We start from the raw sequence: 16,380 nt of genomic DNA on the forward strand, positions 1-16,380 counted from the left end.
TGGAAATTGATTTTCCACCCTATTTTCCATGTGCAATCAAACATACCAATATTAAAACAAAGCTTGAAAATGAACAGCGGTCTAATCTTTGGAGGCTCTGGCTGAAACAACAGCTCTTTCAGGTATTAAAAATGGCGCTAATGATATTCTGACCAGAAAATTTTCACTCGGCTGACGTGGCAAGCACACAGAACTGTTGATCATTTCCTTGTGTATCCCAAAGAAAAAGATTTATGGTTCTGTTCCCTTCCCACTCAGTCGAGTACAGACCGCAAAATCAGAACTCTTAAAGATGGCCATTCCTGATGATGTTTGGAAAATTCCACAATTTGTGCAATCTGATGATTAATCTCTAGTCCATATATTTTGTATACCACCTGCAATAATTAGAATGTCATGGCTCTCTGGCCAGAATTAAAAAGGATTCGTTCAGCCAACAACCCAGAGTTATGCATCAAGGCTTCAATAATGATATGATTATTGTGTGTGTCACATAAATTCCATTTAGCATAACCAAACAAGAAACAACTTAATATAAGAAGGAGGGCTTCCCAAAACTTTTTACACTGTAGCAGAGTTAAGAGCTCAGTTATCACAAGAAGGGCCCAAAATTTTAAAATCTCAGTATCTTATTAATACACTCCCAACCGGATTAATATATAACTTAGAAATTTAGAAACCATCATCATCTCAATGTAAAGGGGTCCGGCCGAAAGCACAGCTGATCACAAATAAAAAACAGAGAGAAAACTCAGCTGACCAATTCAAACTATAGAAGAGACTAGTTTGGAAAAGTACTACTCAAAAGGGAAATTGGTCTTTTTTATTTTATTTTTTACGATTCATAAAGGTCAGCCCTATGTATTTCTGGAGTGCGTGACTCAGGACTAGGTTCCAAAATGAAGTGAAACTGTTTTTGGAAGCAGTATTCAGGTTTGAAGGCAATTTAGGAAGCCAAAGGTAAAGCCACATTAAAAGAGACAAATCTTTTTTTCGCTTTTGTACATATAATATAGAGGCTGTTATGTACCTTCTCTTGGCATTACCAGTACCTTTGCTAGGCCTTGATAATGCCTAGTTTTCCCAGAGCGACACGTATGTCGTCACTGCTACACCCTTCAGTGGTCTGAATGATATTGGGACTGTCAAACGGTACGACATCTTCCAGTGGATAGTTCCTGTTAGAGTGAATCTGTGTGCGTTCGCTGCTGCAAACTCCCTTCAATATTACGGTCTTGTGGACCCCACCAAGCAATCCTTCATAGTCCGTGTCCCCAGATTCTCCCACAAAGATCACCATATTTGACAAATCAGTGCCCCATCGAATGTATAGATACCTAGAAATATGGTTTTGTCTTTAGAAATAAGACACTCTTAAACAGATGCAATGAGAAGCACTTTGAATGTAACAAGAAAAGTCGGAATAAAATCATTGGAACCATTCAATCCAACTCTAAAATATTAATCAATCACAAAAGCAATTAGAAAATTTTGGTGAGATTTCCTTTTCTGCCCTTATCTCGGTCATACTTCTGGGAAAACATGCTTAAGGCAATGAGTCCTGCTGGGGGGTCTCCTAAATAAAAACTGAACCAATGAGATTTTCCAACCCATCTAAGCTTTACACGAGTCATTTTGATCCTCTGCCACATATACTCTGACCACATAAAAGACTCTGATCACTGGATGACTACAACTAGGGGTGTCAATGGATAGTCGAAAATTCGAATCCGATAATATCTGATTCAAAATAATATATAATATATATTATTTCATTTAATTTATATTTTATATAAATAATATAATATATATTATTTGATTTGATTTATTTATTATATAGTATAATATATAATAGGATTTTTTTTAATAATGAAAAATCAGTTGGATAAGGAAAAATTATGGTTTTTTTTAATATACAAATTATTCAAATTCTAATTGGATATTATTCGATATCCGATAGGATAGTCAGATTCGAATTCAGATAGAGTTTTAGAACATCCGTCGAATTCAAATTCGGATATCAGATAAAAATTTCGGATTCAGATATTGATGTATCCAAACCGATAAGATCCCTTGACAGCCCTAACTACAACCATGTCATAAGATTCACCCCATCAAATGGGGCAGCCAATCCCTCTATTTTTTAACAAATCTATGCGTACTTTGAAACGAGAAGAGCCATTGAAATGCAAGTATTCCCAAAATTCTATGCGCCACGACTTCCTTTTAACATTCTAGAGAACTTATCACCTAAATTGACCTTGTTAACTACAAGGATATCAATCACATAAACAGAGAAAACCAATATTGTTACACCATCTTTTCCTTAGAATGCCCCACCTTCATAATCCATGTCTTTTTCTTCAAAGAAAATTTGAGAGAGAGCTTCAAAACTGTTTTACACAACAGGGAGAGGCGATCAAGAGCTTCTTCAAAACCAGATTCAGAGGGGGGGGGGGGGGGGGGGGCTTTTTTTTAGAATTACCTAACCACCAGACAACACCTGTTTTTTATCAGAAAAATTAACCACCTAGTTGAAAAAACCCACTCCTATGGCTTCTCTCCTTGTTTCACTCTCTGCTCTCTCTACTCCTCCACTCCCTTTCTCTCATAAACTCTTCTTCTATCTAGGCTGTCGGAAAAACCTCTTGCACTACCTCTCTTCTCTCAAAATCGTCATTAGGGTTTCTTCTCCAAAGACAACCCTAGGAGAAGGTTAAGATATGAGGTATTTGGTGTGCATTTATCCTTGTTTGGCGCATTATATACTTGGTGGGTTAAAAGCAAAAGTTGGAGTGGCAATATAAGTTCTCAAAATAAAAAGGATGTTAGTCACCAACCCAAATAAAGTTTGAAGTAATAAAATATTACGTCAAAAACATTCAGACACCATACTGAACTAAGAAGAGATCAAAAGAAGATCTTATGTCCAAAGATGAGGAAAAAACTATAATTTTATACCTGAGGGCTTGGGATCGAGAAGCTAATACAGGAATTACATGAAGCTTGCTATCATTCTGACAATATATGACATGACATCGAAGAGCCTGGATTCTCATCACCTTCCGAAGCTCCTTAACAGGGGGGATCTGTAAAAGCAAAAGCATTCGTTAAGAAATCCATTGTCACATATGGTTCAAAGTTTTGTTCCGCTTAGGAATAACTCAATGTAACTTTCCAATTTCGGTGGAGACCGGAAAGGAACATTGACTCTGGAACATTGAATGTCAAGGATAGTGTTCAAATGTCTCGGAATGTTTTGGTCAAGACTGTGTTGGTTTTTCTCCTGACTGAAACATTGCCTAGAAACGAGATTTTAAATCTTCAACTTGTACCTCTTATACATTTCACGACATCGAAAAGCACACAAGCAGCACAAGATATGAAAAAAAAAAAAAAAAACGAAGTTGTAACCGGTCATATAAATTGTACGGTTCAATGTGCCTTAAAACTACCATATGCTGGGAACTCACAAGATAGCAAGGAAAAAGTAAATTTACCAATGAAGGGTTTTTCACTTTAAATGCATAGCAATATTTGGTTGATCGTTGTTCATCTTCAATAACAATTTGCTCTCCATTTTCTCCCTTCTTATCAGTAGTAGAAGCAGCCCAACGAATCATGGTCTTCCTCAGTCCTTCACCACCCCAACGGTATTCAATTTGTGAATGATAATCAGAGTCAACTACAAAGGGTAGACCAGAAGGGCTAAGATGGTCCTCAGAATTTGATGGATAGTAGAGCTCACTACCACTGTTGCAGATAAAAGCATCAAAATCAGTGGTACTCAGACCTCCAGAGAGCAGAAGAGAATGTATCTCAGATATGGTCAAGGAAGTAGACAATATGAACCCTATGGAGCCCGAAGCTCGATCCTTTCCCGCAGCCTCAAAAACCTTTTGGATAATTTCAAGAATATCTGTACTGGTATCACAGTCCACAGCAATCACAAAAATATGTTTCCTCCTCTTCAGTGCATGATGCTTACTAGAACTAATATTTTGGTCTGATTTCTCACCAGACCCAGACTTTAGAGAGTCTCTTAGAATACCCTTTGACCATGAAAAAACAGCATTCTCTAACTTACTCTTTCCACTAACAGCCTTTTCTTCAGAATCTAAAGCATTATCGAGACTACCACTCTCTTCATTTTTCTCACCATCCATTGAAAGTCTTAAGTTTAAAGATATATCCTGTATATCTCTCAAGGAATCACCTGGTGAATCTGATTCTGAATTAATATCATCATCACTTCTTTTCCATTGTGGATGCCTTGGTCTACAACTGGTTATCCGAGATAAGTAAGTCTTACAATGCTCTGGCCATGAGAATAGGTGAATATTTTTCAATCCATTCTGCCGACATCGTGCCCACAACTGCTTATCGGCAACAAGCTTCAAAAGAGCACCAGCAATAGACTGCTGGTCATGGGGATCAACGAGGAGGCCATTGTCAAGAACCTGCCACACCTCTACTGTTAGTAAAGAAAATTACCAAGAAAACTCATCTCACTGCTAAAACAAATGGATCTACATTTTTTTCTAAACTAAATGCTGGGATCAATGGGTTAACATACTCGAAGAATATCAACCGGACCTCCATTTTTCGTGGCAACCATGGGCAAACCATAAGCTGCAGCCTGTTCAGTCAAATAGCAAAGCTTAGGTTGGCTAGTAAAATAAATTAAATTATGAAATCCTAAAGATTTAGGGCAGTTGATAAGAGACAAGCACCTCTATCAAAGTAAGTCCAAAAGGTTCAATGAAAGCTGGATTGATGAAAACTCCCTGCAAAAATGCAGAATAAGGATTTTAGGATTTTGAACTAATAAACTAACATAACATTCTTTTGTTTAACAACATAGTTCAACATGCATATATAAAAGGAAAAATAATAAGCAGGAATTTTAACAAGAAAAGGTGGAAGTAAAATAAATAAATAAAGTTGATACTTCTGTAGTGAAATAGCTAGGCAATTTGAACCACATGGCTCACTAAAAGAGAGAAACCAAATATCAGAAGCAAGAATTATGTTCTACGGTATCTATCTATGCACGGACTTCAGGGCGAGAGTACAAAAGTTTATTTTGGGTAGTTCTAGGATACTAATATTTCTCTAATAAATAATCACAATTCCAAGTGTATTTCTCAAAAATATTGAATATGCTAATATGTGAGTGAGAAAAGACACACTACACTTTTTCCATCTCTTCTTCTTCCTCTCCAAAACTGTTAATCTGGATAAATAAACTAGTCAACCTTGTTTGTTTTTTTACCTTTTTATATAAAATATTTTATATCAAAACATCAATATAACAAACCCAAGCAGGAGATATGCTTTTAGAGAATAAGATAAATAGATTAATTGAATAAGACAGACCTCCCCCCCCCCCTTACCTCTTTGAAAAAAAAGAAAAAAAAAAAATCTAATTTACAACTTCAAGGAATCAAACATACAACTCAAAATTCCACTAATTAACATTCACTACCAGGACATCCTACGTCGGTGTCATGAGAACCATAAAGAAATATGTAAATGGTGGACCTGTTTTCTGGTACTAGTGGAACTCTAACCCAATTTGGAATCGATTATCTTTCTTATGTGAGTAATTAACTGTGTTGTCCAACATTTTTCTTTTGAGAAATATTAAAAAAAAAACTTTATTTTTATAAGTACTATAATGTCCAACATCACAGAAAAGAAAGAAACTTAAAACTTTTAGCTAGCCTTCCTTGGGTATAAATTTTATAAAGTGGGAACAACAAAACAATTTTAAGGGGATAAATAGCACTAGCACGAGCTGACTCAAAAGTAATTTACCTTAAGGCACAATAAGCAGAATACTGGAAATGATATCAACTACTATAACTAAATTGTCTTCTATTAACTTTAAATTAATAGAAATACTTGCATTACATCTTAGTCAGATATAGAAATTGTAAGGAGTACCTTCGTCTTTGCTGCAAGACGATAAATGTCAGGAACATCAGATTGCTTGTGATGTTTGGGGTATGCCACTTGGCCATACAGATCATATTTGTCAATTAGTTTAAGTATCGAGAGAAGAACAGATGCACTTGTGCTCGACATTTCATCAATAGTTTCTCGGTTACCCATTATTAATGTCTGCAACAAGAAAAATTAAGAGAATTTTTCATAAAACAGGTAATGACTGAATGAACAAGCCATTTCATCTCAATACAATAGTAAACAAATGGAATTAGGTAATTCGACCAAGCTAAACAATAGCCAAAATAATAGACATACAAGGTTGGCAAGCTCCCTCAATGGTCGACATTCTCCAAATGCTTTAACCAGAGTTGTTATGTTCTTTTTAGGGTCTGGCCTAGCAAGGGCAAGAATCATAGGCTTGCGCGGGTTGGAGAAGAAACGCATTATCTGCAAAATATAAAACCCACCTGAGTAAAATCTGAAGTCAAGAGGACCAGTATGGCCCAAAAGGGGAAAAAAATAAAGGAAGGTTTTACAATGGAAATAAGACTTAGACAATTAAATCTGGAAGACAAGAACATCAAATATTGGCTGTTCATTTCAGGATTGTAGTTTAAAGAAATTATTACTACCTCAGACCAAATAGGTGGATCTGGAGAAGCTGGGTTATCTTCATTTCCTTCCGTGTCACCATCCATATCACCATCATGTGGAACAATATGATGGAACTCCATACCAGGAGGAATAATCTGCAGATAATTATAACAAGAAAGATTTACTTTCTAAATCCATTTTATAAACTATCAAGGAATTCAGGGGCGAAAGCAGGATTTTCTTGTCATGGGGGCAAACTATAGTTGCTTGATAAGGTTGAAGAGCATGAAGATGAGTGGTTTTGAGGAGAAAATTCATGGGTTTTTTGTTAGAGGTTGTAGAAATGAGCATTTAAGTCATTTCTTATTAATCCATGAGAGAAGACCTAAGTCAAGGGTAATGCCATCGGTGGGTGTGGGGGAAACTGCCAAATATTAACCAAATAGAAAGGTTCTAATAAAACTTGAGTGGGGTGGGGACAACTGCCAAAAGTTTGTAGGGGCAAACTCAAAACATATCAAATTTTAAGGAGGATAATGTAATTTTTTTTAAAATCTGTGGGAGCAAGCCTGAAGAAGTTCATCTCCCAGACCAGCAGAACAAGGAATGAATGAGATGCCCATCAATATGAAAACAAATTTAGTATTTAGATACATTAAGAAGTTTCCATCTTACTTGGAGAATTTAAGATACCACCATGTAAATTTAGTACTTACAACCATGCGAGGCATGAACCTGCCATAACAGTTCACGTTGCGCTTGATCCTTGCTCTCAATTTCCGCTCAAGTTTAACATCGAAGCCATCATACAAACTCCATTGCTGCTCTATCTCCTGTCTGGTGCTCGTGATAACAATTTCAGTGGCATCGAGAGACAGCTCTTCAGCCTCTATCCTACGCATTATTTTATATAAGGCATTTATTTCTTCCCTTGATTGGCGTCCTTGTTTTAGAAGCTGTTCTAGCTTGTCCCGGCCAAGCGAGTGGCCTGTGAAAACCATTGGTACATTTAAAGCCCCAGACAAAAGAGCAGCAGAGTCACCTGCATCTGCATAATGTCCATGAATGGAAACAGGCCAAACTGGTTGCCCACCACCTATTTGTTCCCCTAGAACTTTGGACATTTGTACAATGTGATTAAGTGCACCATCAACAAATTCTGGAATGTGAGGCCAAAGAAGTTCTTTTGGGATATACTTATCTTTTGGCCCAAATGGTATTCGAACAATATAAGAACCACTGCTCTCTCCTATCTCATCCATGAAACCTTCGGAGCTTGGTGAGGTCAGCATTTCTGTTGGTTCACCATAACTCCAATCTACGTCAGGTGCCGAAATTTGTCTAGTCAGCAAGTCAACCCGATAAACACCAGGCATTGTGCCTAAAGCTCTTGCAAGCTCCACAACATATTTAACCTAATAAAAAATGGTGAATATTCAAATCTCCCCACAAATACTGGGACAATATATAGACCTTGCAATGAAAATTTCGAAGAACTTCACACTATAGACAAAACCACATCAGTGAGAACTTAAAAATAATAATAATAAGTGTTACCTGACCACCAGTATCAGAATCCCGTCCAAGCTCCATATTTTCACCACGTATCAGGCCATGGAGGCTGCATGAAGAGTGTTAAAAAAACATCAAAAACCATCATGCATGTCTGAAAATCGTAAAGCCCCTATTCTAATATTCTTAAAAATATACATGTTTCAAAATGAGAAAACAACAGAAAATTCCCTTCAAAGCCGATCTCCACATGCTGTCCAATTGACATAAGATGAAACGAAACCATAATTCCATCCAATACCAGAAGTGTTCCACTGACATCATACTCGTGTCAAAATAACTTTACAAACTATATTTACCGATTGGACTGCATCTAAAGTTGACAACAACAGATCATTTTAAGACCTATTTCTAACCTCAGTATAAAGGTGTGCATAAAAGTTCAGTTCATGCCTTATTAGCACAATGTATAACTTTTTCTCCTTGAGCTGACTAGCCAAGGCATCCATCACATCAACAGAACTGATTCTAGGCAATCTGCCTCTGTTGCTATCACCATGCGATGAAATATCACCCATAATGTCTCCTTTCTCTCCTTCTGATAAGTCTTCGGACATATCAGCAGTTGCCTCCCTGCGGCCTCTTTCACGCTCAAGACGACGTTTGGCCTTACGCTGAGCTTCCTCTCCCTCAATCTGCATTAGAAAAAAAATTAATTGCTTCATAAGATGATCACAAATTTGTTCAGCATTACGAGAAGATGTAGCTAGGTCTTCCCCATTGCATACAGCATTATGATTATAACTTACACGAAAAATTTGAACATATCTAAAAGTATTTGAAAGTTCAAACTTCAAATGTTGGTTGTCAACATAAGTAAATAATTGTTTTATGATTAGTATCAAGCAGTGACCCTTTTGGACAAATGAATCCATTTCCTCACTAGCATTGCAGGGACCATACACAATATCTGACCCATAGTTATATCTAGCGATGGCAATATTGCCCTGCCCCGTCCCTATAGGGTCAGGTTTTCACACTTTTAAATGGTTTTGATACACACCGCTGCGATATATATATATATATATATATATGTGTGTGTGTGTGTTGAGTGTTGTGTCAACAATATGGACCGAAGGACCATCTATCTCTATGGACCACATGCCAACATGGCGCCCAAAACCACCATCAGGTGACACGTGCATGTAGAGCATGAAATTTTATGAACTTCCAAAAAAAATTTGAAAAAAAAGATTTTTTTCACCACTGGATCTAAATTTTAAATCTGAGAGTTTAGTGGCCGTCCATTTTCAAACTCAAGATCTAGCCCAATTTTTTTTTTTCAGGATTTGTTTTTTCAAACCTAATCTAGACCACAAATCAAGAGGTAAGAGGTGTCATTTGGACCAACGTGGCAGTCCAAATGGCTCAAATGCGAACCTTGGTCCATGCTCTACACGGTCCATGCAACCTTTTCCCCTATATATATTTGAGAACTGCTATTGGAACCCTACTTTAATTTATTGCACCCCAATTTCTTAAATTATTTATCACACCACAATTAAAGATTAAAACACACCATTCAAGCATTACAAAGGGTTGGCTCAAATTATTATCTCAATTCCAAAACATTATAACACTCATTCAACCAATTTCAGTAGTTGTTTATAATTTTGATTAGGTTCATATAAAATCTTAAACCCAAAAAACAGAAATCTAGAAAAAAAATGAATTCCCTTCTGATTGACTAGTAGAACCTTACAAATGCCTCTTTCCACTCACCACTATTATAGTATAGTCAGTCGTCTCGACGAGGATAAACCAAAGCCTTTCTAAGTCAATAGACATACCTCCCATACATACTCCTCTTCCAGAGCAGGCTACTTGAGTGGATAACTTAAGCCGGAGGAAAAGACCCCGTAGAAACTCTCTAGATTAACAGATGGGTATGGAAATATGTATAATAAGGATGAAAGTCTCGTTCATATCTTCACTCGCTTGGGGGTTTTAGAAAAACTATTAGGAGCAGGGTTGGGTCAAAAAAATCAGACCCGAGTCGGGGTTGGGGTGGGTTCTGGGTGAACAATAGCAATCGGGGCTAGGGACGGGTTAAGCTAAGCCCGGACCAAACCCGGCCCATTTCCATCCCTAATTAAATCCTTAATATGGTCAACAGTATTGGAAAATCCCTGTGTCTCTATTGATTTGCTCAAGGCCCAACAAAATAACATTAAATGAATCATCTTCAACGTCTCAACCACAAGACTCAAAGAGTAATGTGGGAAAGACTCTAAACCCTTCAACGAAGTGTAAAAAGGTAACTTGTGGTCAATGTAGGAGTAAACCAAAGCTACCCTGATCAACAGACACTAAGGACTAAATAAGTAAATATGATTCTAACAATTACGTTCAACAAGATCCATTAAATGGTGGCCAAATATTAAGCATCAGTAGGCCCAAGAAAAGCGCACCATGTGGCAATAAAGGAGATGTGGCGATGGATAATCTTACTCAACTCCTAGAGTAATTGTCATATAGATAAGTTAGAAATCCAGATTAGTACATAAATGATCTGAAATTTAAACTTTTAAAGGTGCAGCAGAAGGAAAAAAAAAACTTTAGAACATGTGAAAACATGCGGGCTAAACTTAGAAATGGACTATAAAATTGGAAAATTTCAAGAAAATTGCTTAGCATAACATTTATTTACAAGGAATCCTATCATAACCAGAAAATATATAAGTATGCAAAAGTACATATATAACATGTATTGCCATTTATAAGTTTAAATAGCTGGTCTTTTAATCCCAATTTTTCCAAAAAAAATCGTAAAGAACACATATGTTTATCATAACAGATTTTCTTTATCTAACACATGGCTGAGTGGTAGTGAGATGAACAGCTAGTTCGAGCAAGATTTCAAGCATCAGAGATTCCAAGAAGGACCAACTAGTTCTCGAGTGGTTGACACAACAAACAAAAAGGAGCTAGGCGCCATGTTTAGAAGGGATAACATTATCCCTAGAGGTATTTCGGACTTTCTAGAGAAGCCAAAAGAGCTTGGTCTCCCCTGTAAAAAATCTCTCAATGTTGCTGTCAGGCGGTGTTACCTTGGCACTTCCACTTTAATTTTTCTTGTGCCAACATTTGCTAGTACTTAGATACACCATAGCATTGCACAACACGTCGGACCATGTACGGAAAAACACCATATATCATCAAAGTGCGTCTCATTTCGACATGGTAAAATGCAATGGCATTTTGTGGAAAAACAATGCAAATTAACATGTAAAGTGTCGCAACTTATAGATAAGCACGGGTCTAGGTAACATTGCTGTAAAAAAACAAGTGCTAAAAAGAGAAGCCTCAGCTTCAATCCAATCGAGAAGAGTGTAGGAACTGTGAATCTGTAAAAAAAAGCCAAGTTGAGGCTTCTAAAGGAGGGGGCAATCTAATGAAAGATTTGAGAGAATTTCCCTTGAAAACAATAGGTGTAAGAAGGAAGGAGCAGACGACTAGTGACCATAACGATGTTCATGGTCTTCTCTTGGAATGTTAGGCGGTCAAGTGAGAAGGCCAAATGGATGGCAACAATCACATCCATCAATCTGCACATTGTGGTCCTTCAAGAGTCTAAACTGAGTATTGTTAGTGACAACATTATAGCGCAGTTATGAGGTTTGAGGGACAAAGTTCAGTATGGGCTTTCGGAAAATGGGTCATAGGTGGGATCATTGTGATGTGGGATCTAACATCCATCACCGTGTTGGATAAGTTGATAGGGGATTCCACTGCATCTATTTTGTGCCAAATGGTTGATGAATCTGTTTTTCTTTTTCTTTTTTTGTGGGGTAGGGGGAGGGGGGTTGTGGCCCAAGTTTGGAGGATAAACACTATCAATTTTTAGAAGAACTTGATGATGTCGCGACATTTTGGGATAGACCATTGTGTTTAGGGGTGATTTAATGTAATTAGGCTTTCCTTCTAAAGAAGAGGTGGATCAAGTTTGACTAGAAATAATAAGAGCATCTGATGAGAGATTGACATCCTTTTTTTCTTTCTTTTTTCTTTTTTCTTTTTTCTTCTTTTTAATTGGGGGGGGGGGGGGGGGAGTAAGGTTATTCACATGGTCCAACAACCAGGAAATCCATATCTTCTCCAGGTTGGATGGGTAATTGATGTCCAGTTCTTGGGAAGAGCATTTTAGCTCTGTTGTGCAGTCATGTGAGCCTAATCTAGTATCTGGCCATTCTCCAATTTTCCTCGAAGCGGGCTTGGAAAGGAACCATTCAATCTTGTTCAGGTTTGAGAAAGCAATCTGTCCCTCAAAGAGAAGGCTTTAAGGAAAAACATCAAGTGGACTTCCAAAGAATGTTGGCATTGGAGGAGATAGGCTAAAAATTGAAACTAAGGTGATGTGGAGTTCTTTCATTGAACGACAAATTGTCACTAGAGGATCAATCATATTTCTAAATATCATTGTGGAGCATTCAAGTAGATTGATGGGTAGGAGGCTTCATTGGTACATTGAGAGGCTTCCTAGTCAATGAGAAGGGTCCCATCATGTCACACTTGCAATTTGCAGACGACCTTGGTGTTTCTAGAGGCTTCTAGAAGTGGATCAAATTTTTTTTTTTTTTCTTTTTGTTATTGTTTGAGGTGGTTTCTAATTCACCATTAATTTGCAAAAGAGCAAGCAGTTCAGGAATTTGGGATTCTCTAGTTTGAGGATTTTTTGTTTAGATGGGATTCAATATACTATGAATATCCCCTTCATTGGTAGGTCTATTGACGTCCATTTCTTGAATAAAAAATTTTATCAATAAAAAAAAATTAATGAATTAGCACCAATTATTGATGATTGTCAATCCAGAAAGTAGTGAAATCAATATGATCACAAAATAATACTATTGAAGACTATTCCATCCTCCATTTTAAAGCATTACACTTAATTTACAAAAAGTATGTCTCTTTGCACTACACTTAATTTATGAAAAGCCTTTGCTCTTTTCTACTTATTTATAAATTTCGTTTAACTATCAAAAAATTTACAATGACCAAGACAATTTCGGCTCAATTTTTTTTCTTTTAAATTCCAATAGTTTATTTTATTAAGTACTAGATTACTATTCAATTCCAGATTTAACCAACCATAAACTCAATATCATCACCACTTTTAAAGCCTTTTTTTAACAAATCAAGCAGTATGCTAGCATGAAGCAGATCAGGGCAGGCCGAAGCATAAGGCTGCTTAGGCAATCACCTAAGGCCTCACTATTGGAGAAGGCCCCCAATTTTTTTTGTTTTAACTAATTATCACTTTAATTTTTTTTTTTAAATAACAAAACATTAAATTTTTTATTACACCTCTTCAAGTGTTGGAATTGCGATCTAGAACGGTATCCCATTCCAAAAGTAAAATAAGGCGTCTATGTAGCACATGTTTGTTAGGAAACAAACACATTGGGCTGCCTGCAATGCAAAAACTACTTAGTTTGCAGCCCAATGTATCTCAAACTCCTACCAAAACACGCCATGTAGACACCATTGCTATGCTATAGGAACGAGACACCCGTTCTAGATCCTTGGTCTTTCTGAAAAAACAAATTATTACATTCACATATGTAGGAAATGGGATAATTTTTCAAAAAGAAAAAAAACTAACCAGAAGATCTCCCAAGATGTCTTAGATTCCCATAAATATTAGTTTCGAAAGAAAAACAAACTCTTACAATTCAATCTATTCTATTTAAAGTTATATATTAAAAAATAAAAATAAAAACTAACTCAAAATCATCGAAGTTGGAGGATTCCCAAGAAAAGGTAGTTTCCAAAAATTTTAAAACAATCCCATCTTGAAACTTAAAAATAAAATAAATAAATAAATTTAAATCTTGAGCGCCGGGGTGTCAATGGGTACCCATCTAATCGGAACCGTTAAGTTCTATCTGATAGATAAGCGGAGCTGATTTATTTAGTCATTTCGTTTTATACCATAGATGATTTAAGGTTTTTCTGCTCTTAAATATTAATATACATTATATAAAGTTCTTCCATTTTTCATATAAACTATGCATTAGAACTTTGTAGATGGTGCAAAATGAATCATAGGGGCATTTAAGTCATCTTAATGAATCTATAACAAAAGACCAAAGTCAAGGGGGCTTTCCTATAAATGATAATCTAGGGCAGCAAAGGAGGCTGAAACCCTAATTTGGGACTCTCATCTCCTTTCTCTTGGGGGAGACCTTTCCTCTTGCTGGGGGAGCTTCCCCTTTGATCTGAGGAGCCACCATCTTCCCTCCGATGATGATCATCTCCATTAACATCACCTAAGACCTTATCCTTCATTTATGTCCTCTACAAACTTAAAAAATGACCATCTCTTCCGAAAGTTTATTACTTGAAAAGAAGATAAATTTTACTTTTTGAAAAAAGAAAAACACTAATGCATATCTTTAGTAGAATAGATAGTAATTAAGTTGATAATTTTGTTAGATAATATGGTTTTTTTTTTTTTTTTTTAAGATTTTACAATGATGAAAAATATATTTTTCTCATTTGATTTTTGAGAACAGAAATCGATGGGTTACCAGTGTTTTTAGGTGGCTAGCTCCGGTTCCACTTATTTTGGAATCAGAATCAGAACTGACAAGAATCGAAACCTAAAAAAATAATGTTTATGATTCTAAATAACTTAGGAACCAAACTGAAACGATACATTGACACCCCTACTTGTTTGTTAAAATTTTCAAAAATAAATAATAATGATTTCAAAATCCTTTTTACATTATCTCCAGTCTCCATTGACCTCTCTCAAGTTTTTAACTCACAAAAAGTCCTCATTTTAAGATTTCACCTTAGGCTTCAACTTGCATTGAAACAACCCTGAATCAGACCACACAAAGCAGTGGACTGGAAAATAAGATAAATGCAAGATTAAATAACAACTGAGTCTGAAACAATATACTTCAATTTGCAATCTCTAGTAAGATTAAGATGTTAAATAATTTCCAAATTCATATTTTTTTATTTTTTATTTCTTATTAGTGAGATCACTTGTTAATTCTTTACCAAATAAGAAAATCCAACCAATCACCTATATTAGATAAGAATAATAACACAAAATTGCTACATATTTCAGATAACCGATCTAAAAAAATAGTTTCAGATCCCCAAATATACTAAACTTCGATCTCAACGCAATAGAACTAAAAAAGGCTCGAAAAATCACAAATTGCAATTTCACATGCAGATCGAATTATTGTAAGCATTCCAAAAACAAAATCCAAAATAATTGAACTTAATTAAAGAGAATAAAGGAATCATAGAACCTGCTTCTTCGTGCGAGCCAAATTCCAAATCCTCCAACACATATTCTCCAATCTCGTATTCCTCTCCTGCGGACTCCTCGTCGCAGCCGCCTGAAAATCAAAGAAGAAAAAAAAAAGAAAAAATCTTATTGAGAACGAAAGAAAAGAAACCGAATTAATCGATGAATCGGAGAAAAATAGGAAAAAAAAATAGAGGAAACTGAGCTTGATTTCGTACCCGAACCCATGAGCGATAAAGATCGGTCTCATCGAAACCAGTGATCACTTCTTCGACGAAGTAACGAGTAGGACTAAATCTCCCTCTCTCCCTCAGCAGCAACGAAGACTTCGATTCATCAATTCCAGGGCCAACATCCAGAATCGCTTCAAGGTAACTGTTGAGCCAATCGTTTCCCGCCATTAACGGTTTCTAACAAGTTCTCTGAAACTCTCTCAACCAGACTTATATAGAGTGATAGATACAGAGACAGAGAAAGAGTGAGAGAGACGGTTATCTTAATTCGCTTCGATTTTCGGAATAATAAGAGGCATAGGACTCCCCAAGAGAGAGAGAGAGAGAGAGAGAGTGACTGAGAGGTGTCCAAAAATGGTGACAGAGCCAGAAAATGCTATAATTTATAAGTTATATAATTCACGGATTTTTTCAAAGAGTTCCAACTCATTTGTCTTCTCTTTTTTTTGGATTTTAACTTTAAAAATTTTCTACTAAAAAAAAGGAAAAAATAGTGATTAATTGGATATTATTAGAATATTCTTACCCTCTCAGGTACCTAATCTGCCCCCTTATATTGACAAAATTAAACTTACCTTCTTTCTCTTAGGAAAATATTGGTGTAACATTGAAATTGACATCGTTTCATACAATGTCGACGTGGATATGTGTATAGAACCATAGATATTTTTCATCGAGATACAAGTGAGAAGTATCTATGGTTCTGTGCACACCAATGAATGAAACGACATCAATTTCAATGTTATTTCAATAAGA

The 16,380-nt window shown here is 36.2% G+C and overlaps 1 protein-coding gene across 4 annotated transcripts; it reads right to left on the reverse strand.

The window, feature by feature from the left end:
• Positions 1-80: 80 nt before the first annotated feature.
• Positions 81-15,976, reverse strand: LOC147397274 (putative sucrose-phosphate synthase 1). 4 transcript variants are annotated; one of them, XM_086452809.1, is made up of 14 exons: positions 15,610-15,976; positions 15,393-15,482; positions 8,512-8,753; positions 8,104-8,167; positions 7,263-7,961; positions 6,585-6,701; positions 6,268-6,399; positions 5,950-6,126; positions 4,734-4,787; positions 4,577-4,639; positions 3,501-4,460; positions 2,962-3,089; positions 1,031-1,337; positions 81-377 (listed from the first exon to the last, which is right to left on the reverse strand). In XM_086452809.1, the coding sequence occupies exons 1-13, from the start codon at positions 15,790-15,792 to the stop codon at positions 1,058-1,060; spliced, it is 3,189 nt and encodes a 1,062-aa protein (XP_086308935.1). In that variant the 5' UTR covers positions 15,793-15,976; the 3' UTR covers positions 81-377; positions 1,031-1,057. The 4 variants fall into 4 exon arrangements, with proteins under 4 accessions (XP_086308935.1, XP_086308934.1, XP_086308933.1 ...); XM_086452808.1 differs by lacking the exon at positions 81-377 and adding an exon at positions 511-721; XM_086452807.1 differs by lacking the exon at positions 81-377 and having other exon boundaries at positions 511-1,337.
• Positions 15,977-16,380: the final 404 nt, after the last annotated feature.

Source organism: Akebia trifoliata, chromosome 8 (genome assembly GCF_017979445.1).
Source record: "Akebia trifoliata isolate Shusen 1 chromosome 8, ASM1797944v1, whole genome shotgun sequence".
Classification (NCBI taxonomy): Eukaryota; Viridiplantae; Streptophyta; class Magnoliopsida; order Ranunculales; family Lardizabalaceae; genus Akebia; species Akebia trifoliata.